Raw genomic sequence first — 8,632 nt, 5'->3', positions numbered from 1 at the left:
TCGGCATATCGCCTAAACTATAATAAACTAACAAATGATAACATGAATGCCATTATGCAGCTAAAATAACTAATAATAATAATGGATTGCCATTATGCGGCTTATATTAGTGATAATAATAATAAAGTGCCCTCATGCGGCTTACACACTAATGCCCCCGCTGGGGCAAGAGAAGGAATCCGAAGGGGCGGACGTGCATGTGCTCATGCCCGGTCGCAAGGTTAGGTTAAGTCCGATATTAAATATTCACACAAATAAGAATACTTACACCATAATAATAGTTTTTTATTGCACTTCGACACTGTATTGTCTAAATTTTTCTCTATATATATATGTACATACGTTATAAAACTATATCTATTAGATGCAATAGTGAATTAAAATGGCTCTCTGATCACGTGATTTAGACAGCCAATCAAGCCATACCCTTCAATGACGCATCTCTGTTTTCTAGGTCTCTAACCCTGAGTATAAATTTTTCCAGTGCAGAGTGTTTGATTCGGTAATATTGCACAAAGACTTATTGGTTCCAAGGGCTCTATTCTTGAAAAGAAACGTATACAAAAAACTAGGAAAATACTATAGTATACGTAACATATGAGCCGTTCGCTATAAGAACCACTTAAGTCGATTTAAGTTTATTTTTTCTGTTCAGTTACATATCTTATTAAATATTAGCAACTGAATTTTTTCATTATTTTCTACAGAAATATAACTATCTTGTAGTAAGTTATTAGCATAGAAAAAATATTAAGTTGCTATTTTTGTTTCAATATCTTTAATTATTTAAAAATGACTTAAGTGGTTTTCTCGGCGATCGACAAAATTTGTAGCAGTTTTACAGCTAAAAACATCATAGTTTTAGCAATAAAAACGCCCCGTTATTTTTAATTTTGATAAATATTTTTTTGGCTATGGTATACATCTCAGTACACTTACTTGATTTTTTCGGATTTTTTTCTCCACATGTTCACAAATTATGATTTTTTATTAAAATGTTAATAAAAATGAATTTTTTATTTTAATTGGCTATACATCAAGGAATAAAAATCATTTTTCCAAGTTTTCGTGTTTTTTCAGGTTTCCATACAAAAAGGATGTTAAAAAATTGCAATTAAACACATAAAATCAACTTTTTTCGACTTAAGTGGTTCTTATAGCGAACGGCTCATATACTGTAGTATTTCCTTAAACTTTCATATACGTTTCTTTTCAAGAATAGATCTCCAGCACACTGGACGTGGAAACGCTTACCGCGCGGCAAAATGTGGCACGGTATCCAATGGGCGCGTTCAGCGGACTCAACAGTTGAGTGAGCGCTCGCTGTTATTGGTGTATTCTTCAAGATCTAAAATTTTAATTGGATGATCTAAAAAGAATCTAAAACTGAATGTGCCCAATGAACATGTTAGGAGCTGTAAGTTCATTGGCTACCGTGTCACATTTTGCCGCGCGGCAAGTGTTTCCGCGTCCAGTGTGCTGGAGCCAATAGAGAATGGATTGCGCGATCCGTGTTCGTGTGTCAAAATAATCAATAAGGACGAAAAAGAAGGAAGACGGCCATCTCTCTCTCATTCTCTCTTCCATTACACCTGTGGCGATATACACATGAAGCGATATACACACAAAGACACTAGGCCACCAGATGGCGCGGAGCACACATGAAAAATGGCCTGTCGCATGGCCCTCTCACTTCGATTATACTTTCGCTAACAAGAACCACGTTTCACGTTACGCTAAGACTTTGTGATATTACAGTATTAATAAATTAGTAGTTTGTTATTGCAAATTCTACATTATCTTTGTCGCCCTTAACAATTCCTCATACCAGTCCGCTACATAATTGGTGACCTCGACGTGATAGTCGACGTGATAGCCGACGTGATAGTCGACGTGATAGTCGACTTGATAACCGGCGTGATAACCGACGAGATCGCCGTCATGTCCTTGCCAAGAACACCGCCGCTCACTCCCATAATCACCACCACAACGGAAGAAAATGCGCAACATACTACATCCAAGGATGGAAACACGCTGAATCAGATACCCCGACACGAGGAGTTCGGCACAGAATTCAAATTTGTTCGACTTCCCACCTTTTGGAAAAATTGTCCGAAACTATGGTTCGTTCAATTAGAGCCCGAATTCAGTACCTACCGCATCAGGGTATCGATTATGAAACTTTTTCCCTAGGATGAAAAGTGAAAAATTTTTCCATTAACTTCAATAGTAAAAAATTTCACTTTTCACTTTTCATCCTAGGGAAAAAGTTTCATAATCGATACCCAGGTCCGATGAGGCCAAATACAGCGCAGTCATTCGTAACCTCGACGAGGCCACGATGATCGCAGTCACGGACATTGGCTCCTTAAGAGCCCCCCTGAGAACGATAAGTACAATAGGCTTAAAGAAAACTTAATCGCAAGATCTTCAGATTCGCAAGAGAAACAAATGCGGACGCTTTTAATGGGCATCGAGCTTGGCGACAAGAAACCGTTACAACTGCTTCGTGAAATGAGAGCCCTAGCAGGACAGAACATCACCGAAGGCCTCATGCGAACTCTCTGGCAACAACGCATGCCAGCTCGCATGCAGGAGATGCTTCTAATATTCGATGGCGTTAACCTAGACAAACTGGCGAAATGCGCAGATAAACTTAATGAACTTCCCATGTCGGTGGACGTCCACGCCGTACAGGCGACCCCACCAACTCAGCAAGATACCATTCAACAACTGATTGACCAGGTAGCGGCGTTGACAATGCAGGTAAAAAAATAACTAAACAGTCCAGGACAAGGAGCCGCAGTAGGAGCCACGCTCGACTACCAAGCAAAACACACCACGCTGTAAACAAAGAAACAGGTCAATGTTACTACCTCCAAAGATTCGGCGACCAGGCACTCAAGTGCACGCCACCCTGCAGTGCCCAGACGAAGGCAATACAGGGAAACGAGTAGGACCGCCGTCTGTCGGAGCCGCCTACGACGGTTTCGAGATATCACCCCGGCTCCACGTTACCGATAGAGCAACCAACCTCACTTTTCTCATCGACACGGGCGCGGATATCTCACTCTTACCGGCAACGGAAATAAAGAAAACAGCCTTACCGACGCCATTCATGCTGTATGCAGTAAACGGCTCACGAGTCAACACATACGGACACAAAATACTTACTTTGAACTTGGGTATTCGTAGGCCGATAACATGGAAATTCACGGTTGCCGACGTCTCTCGCCCGGTCATAGGAGCAGATCTGTTCAACCACTACAGCTTTATTGTGGACATACAAGGCGAGCGCCTTGTTGACAAATTAAGAAAATTAAATATTCTAGGTTCCAAGCGACAGATTGCGCACGCTTCCGTCAAAACCATAAATTGCACCTTAACGTACCACCGCATCCTGGCGGACTACCCGTCAATCACCAAGAAACCGCAGCTACCAGCAAAAAGAGCACATGGCATCTTCCATCACATTCAAACAAAGAGACCCCCAGTCGCTAGCCGTCCACGACGACTACCTCCAGACAAGCTGAAAACCGCGAAGGCAGAATTCACACATTTGGTACAGCTCGGCATTTGCCGACCTTCCAACAGCCCTTGGGTAGCACCACTACACCTGGTACCAAAAAAACAACCAGGATTATGGAGACCATGCGGCGATTACCGAGGACTAAACGCAGTGACAACCCCAGACAGGTACCCGCTACCTCACATTCACGACCTCGCCAACCATTTACACAATAAACGCATATTCACCACGCTTGATTTAGTCAAAGCATACCACAAGGTACCAGTTCTCGAAGAAGATATTCCGAAGACTGCAGTTACTACGCCCTTCGGCCTTTTTGAATTCGTAACCATGCCCTTCGGCTTACGCAATGCAGTTCAAACCTTTCAAAGGTTAATGAATCAGGTTTTACAAGATTTAGAATGTTGCTTTGTTTATGTAGATGACGTGCTCATAGCCTCAACAGACGAGAAGCAACATAAGAAAGACCTGCGGCAAGTTTTTCAACGATTACAGGAAGCAGGCATCACGATCAATCTGCTAAGTGCAATTTCGGGCAAAGCAATATAGAATTCCTCGGTCACGAGATCAACAGCGAAGGCATCAAACCTCGCGCAGATAAGGTAACAGCAATTACAAACTTTAAACAACCTAACACGATAATACAACTTCGTAGGTTCCTCGGCATGTTAAATTATTATCGTCGACATCTAAAACGTGCAGCTAAAAATCAAAGACCACTAAATGAGCTCCTGAAAGACAGTAAAAAGAACGATAAACGACCAGTTCCTTGGAACCAAGAAACTATAGCCGCTTTCGAAGCCTGCAAGGCAGAACTCGCAAACGCCACGCTTCTAGCACATCCGATTGAAGGCGCAACGCTACTACTCTCCACTGACGCATCAGATACCGCTATCGGAGCCTCAATGGAGCAGGTGAGCAACAATCAATTGTCACCTATAGCATTCTTTTCAAAAAAATTTAGCGGAACTCAAAGGAAATATAGCACTTAAGATCGAGAACTTTTAGCGATCTATGAAAGCATCAAGTTCTTCAAGGACATTCTTCAAGGTCGCACAGTTACTATTAAAACCAATCACAAACCAATAACGCATGCATTTGAACAGCGATTAGACAAAGCATCACCTCGGCAAGCTCTACAGCTAGATTTAATCGCTCAATTTACCACTAACATAATACATATCGCTGGACAAGATAATGTCGTTCCCGACACGTTATCACGCATCGACGCCATTCAAGTGCTAGTAATAACCACTACAGAAGAACTCGCCACAGAGCAAGAGAAAGACAAGAAGCTACAAGAACTTTTGAAAGGAAGATCAGTATTAGAACTAAAAAAATTTACACTACCTGGCTCAACCACACCACTTTATTGTGATTGCTCAAAGGGCGCGATACGACCTTACGTTCCAGGAACTCTAAGAAAATGAATCTTCGACGTCGTACATGGAATGGCACACCCCAGCGGAAGAGCTACCAGACAGCAAATCGGACAAAAATTCGTTTGGCCAGGAATTAATAAAGACATCACTCATTGGGCACGTACCTGTCTTCAATGTCAGCGCAGCAAAATTCAACGATATATCAGAAATTTACCCAAAAAGATTCCGACGCCAGACCAGCGTTTCCATCAAGTCCACCTGGATCTCATTGGCCCTCTGCCAGAGGTAAGGGGATATAAGTACTGTCTAACCATCATTGATTGCTTTTCCAGATGGCCGGAAGTCATTCCACTCCCCAACATTACCGCACAAACCGTTGCAGCAGCATTCATGGACGGTTGGGTATCACATTTTGGCACGCCTGCCGTCATCACCACCGATCAAGGCAAACAATTTGAGGTTAGCCTTTTCCAAGCACTCTCGAAATTCCTGGGCAGTAAGCAGACCAGAACGTCTCCTTATCACCCAGCGTCAAATGGCATAATCGAGAGATGGCACCGCACTCTTAAAACCTCTATAACCTGCCATGAAGATGGAAGACAATGGCTCGACCTTCTGCCTATAGTACTTCTGGGCCTACGCACATGCCTTAAAGAGGATCTTAAATGCTCTCCAGCAGAACTAATCTACGGCGCGCCACTGAGAGTACCTGGAGAATTTCTAGAAAACAGAGACCCTACAGAAGACACAAAGACCTTCATCATAGCGCTTCGCAAACGCATTCAGCAACTCAGTCCACAACCTACCCACCACCATGGAAAACGAACAACCTTCCGTCAACAGCAATTAGAGCAGGCCACACATGTTTCTGTTAGAGAAGATGGCGTCCGGAAATCACTCCAACATCCTTACATCGGACCACATGAAGTAGTGCGCAGAGAGAACGAACACGTATATGTCATTCACATAAATGGCAGAGACGTAGCCTTATCAACTGAAAGACTGAAGCCCGCCTTTCTACCTAACGCAGAAGTTGCACCGGAATCACCCGAGGAAGGAACAATAAAAGGCATGGCTGTGGAACACAATGCTCCAAGAAAAATACATGTTAAACCGAAGAAAGTGCAATTCGCGCCTATTCGCCCATAGACTCTCGGAGGGGAGTACATGTGGCGATATACACGCAAAGACACTAGGCCACCAGATGGCGTGGAGCACACATGAAAAATGGCCTGTCGCATGGCCCTCTCACTTCGATTATACTTTCGCTAACAAGAACTATGTTTCACGTAGAGACCCTATACCAGAGTCTGGACACGAGCGCGATTGTGGCAAAATGCTACGAGAGAGAAAGATATATATATACACTATCTTCGTCTATTAATTCTAACCTTAATGTAATGTATATATTTGTATATTCTCTTTCATTTAAGTTAACAGCGTAAAAAATATTAAATCATCGATGTCGATGTATTAAATATTAAAAATAATAACATTAAATAAATATTTATAGTAAAAATAGGTGGCTGCGCTGCTCCGTATTGTAATAATTCAGCTGTCAAAGGATATGCAATGAAAAGATTTCCTAAAAATCCTGAACGATGAGTTATATGGGTAAAAAATGTTAACCGAGAAGATTGCGGGTACCGACAAACAATTCACTTTTTTGTGAAGTTAGTTAATATTCGTTAAAAAAAATAAAAATGTTCTAAAAGTTTATGTATACATTTCTATACTATATGAATTTATAAGGTTATCGACGTTTGAATTAGAGCGGGAGTTGCCACAAACGACGGACCAATCAGAAATTGTCTCTCTTGTGTCCAGACTCTGGTATAGGGTCTCTAGTTTCACGTTACGCTAAGACTTTGTGATATTACAGTATTAATAAATTAGTAGTTTGTTATTGCAAAATCTACATCATCTTTGTCGCCCTTAACAATTCCTCATACCAGTCCGCTACACACCATCGAATGGAAAAAGATAGAGATGGCCGTTTTCCCATATATGTAATACTACTATATTGCTAACGCAGCCTTTTTTTTAGAGTGCGCCAACATAGTGAGACAGAAAATCGACTTCTCGCTTCCACAATTCGTGTACTCAACTTCTCTATTGAATACGTATATGATGAAAAAGGTTAGGAACACGCGCTTGCGCAATGCGAAAGTACACAATTGTGGAAGTGAGAAGCGATAGACTGCACCGTGATGTTTGCGGTAGCTCTTAATTGTCGTTAGCAATATAGTAGTATTACATATATGCGTCTTCCACCGATCCTCTCTCTCATTTTCATCGACCACATTTTGATATTACTAATAGCGTTTTCTCTTGGCTGCACCAGTGCAACACTCAGCTGAACTTTTGCACTAGTTCATCTTCTTCTTTTTCTTTCCAGGAGAAGGGAAAAGGAAAAAAGATGAACTGGTGCAATCACCCTACACTGGTGCAGCCAAGAGAAAACGCTATTAGATACGGGATCGCGCAGTCCATTCTCTATATCTTTGGTTATGTATCGCATTTATATCCTGAGCTCTGATTGGATAGCTCTTATTTTCTATTCCCTGTTCCTATCGCCTATTGTGTTTAAAGCTGCGATCTCACGGAGATATGCATATCTAGATATTGCCCCCATTCCCATCAGTATAGTTGAAAACAGAGCGCTTTCTCGATATTCAGATATGATATCGGATAGTTCGATTTATGGAACTATGAGATATTACATTGAATATGCGACGACCAGCGAAAATTCAAAATGCAGGATAACAGAGAATCTAGCGAGGTAAGTAAATAATAATAATTTTAACAACATTTTGAATAAAATTTTGTTAAAATTTTGGGGCGGGTGGGAAGGGAATACATATACATATATTACTTTGAATAATATATTGCGAAGAATATTACTACGTCGACCCGCCATCAGAGGTCTATAGATATTCGCTAAGATTCTCGCAAGTGCTTTGATACGCGTATATCTGTATATATAGAATCTCGATTTAATAACTAAAACAGGCGTCTAAGGTAGGCTTCCACTACAATGCCTTACTGATGAGTCCAGTAGTGGAAGTTGGGACGAAACGCCATAATTACGTGATATTCTTCGCAATATATTAGATTGATTTAAAGATTTTAATGAAAATTGGCTCATTGCCCTTATTTCATTATATTAGTATTTTGAATAAAATTAATACAAGGAGAGCTTAATTAGAATCATATATGTATAAATTGGTATAAAAAGTGAGGCTATGAGCCGAAGTTAGGTGTTCGCGTTACTATTAAAACAATTTTGCCATGTAATAAACAAACGTTTCGATCTTCATTAGGGCTTTAAATATTAGAAAAAAGAACTAAACAGACTCTTAACGACATTTGTTTTATTATAAATAATTTTACTACATTTATTTTATATTTGGCCACACCGTCACAGAGATCTCCCCGACAGTACAATCACAGCAATAGTACAATCGTAGAAGTCGTGTGCCTCTGTGCAGGGGGGGGGGGTAAAAGTTACTTCGCGTGGAAAGTTCAACGTTTCTGAACAGGGAAAGGTGTAGAATAGGACTTCATATTATACATGTATAGCAGAAATAATACGTTAATTTTGAAACTTTTTTTGTTAATAACTTTTTAACGAGTTAGGTCCGACGGTTAAAACTTCCTCAAGGTCACTCAGGGTCATGACCTTGACAACATATGTCAAGGTCAAGGTCATTGGGGGAGG

At 41.0% G+C, this 8,632-nt stretch overlaps 1 protein-coding gene across 1 annotated transcript; it reads left to right on the top strand.

Moving 5' to 3' along the window:
• The first annotated feature begins 4,975 nt into the window (after nucleotides 1-4,975).
• LOC108782913 (uncharacterized) lies at nucleotides 4,976-6,060 on the top strand. Its single transcript, XM_018551310.1, has 2 exons — nucleotides 4,976-5,196; nucleotides 5,244-6,060. The coding sequence occupies exons 1-2, from the start codon at nucleotides 4,976-4,978 to the stop codon at nucleotides 6,058-6,060; spliced, it is 1,038 nt and encodes a 345-aa protein (XP_018406812.1).
• Nucleotides 6,061-8,632: the final 2,572 nt, after the last annotated feature.

Source organism: Cyphomyrmex costatus, unplaced genomic scaffold (genome assembly GCF_001594065.2).
Source record: "Cyphomyrmex costatus isolate MS0001 unplaced genomic scaffold, Ccosl1.0 scaffold1370, whole genome shotgun sequence".
NCBI classification, from domain to species: domain Eukaryota; kingdom Metazoa; phylum Arthropoda; class Insecta; order Hymenoptera; family Formicidae; genus Cyphomyrmex; species Cyphomyrmex costatus.
The sequence above is the reverse complement of the archived record's forward strand: the minus strand, read 5'-3'. Positions and strand labels throughout refer to the sequence as shown.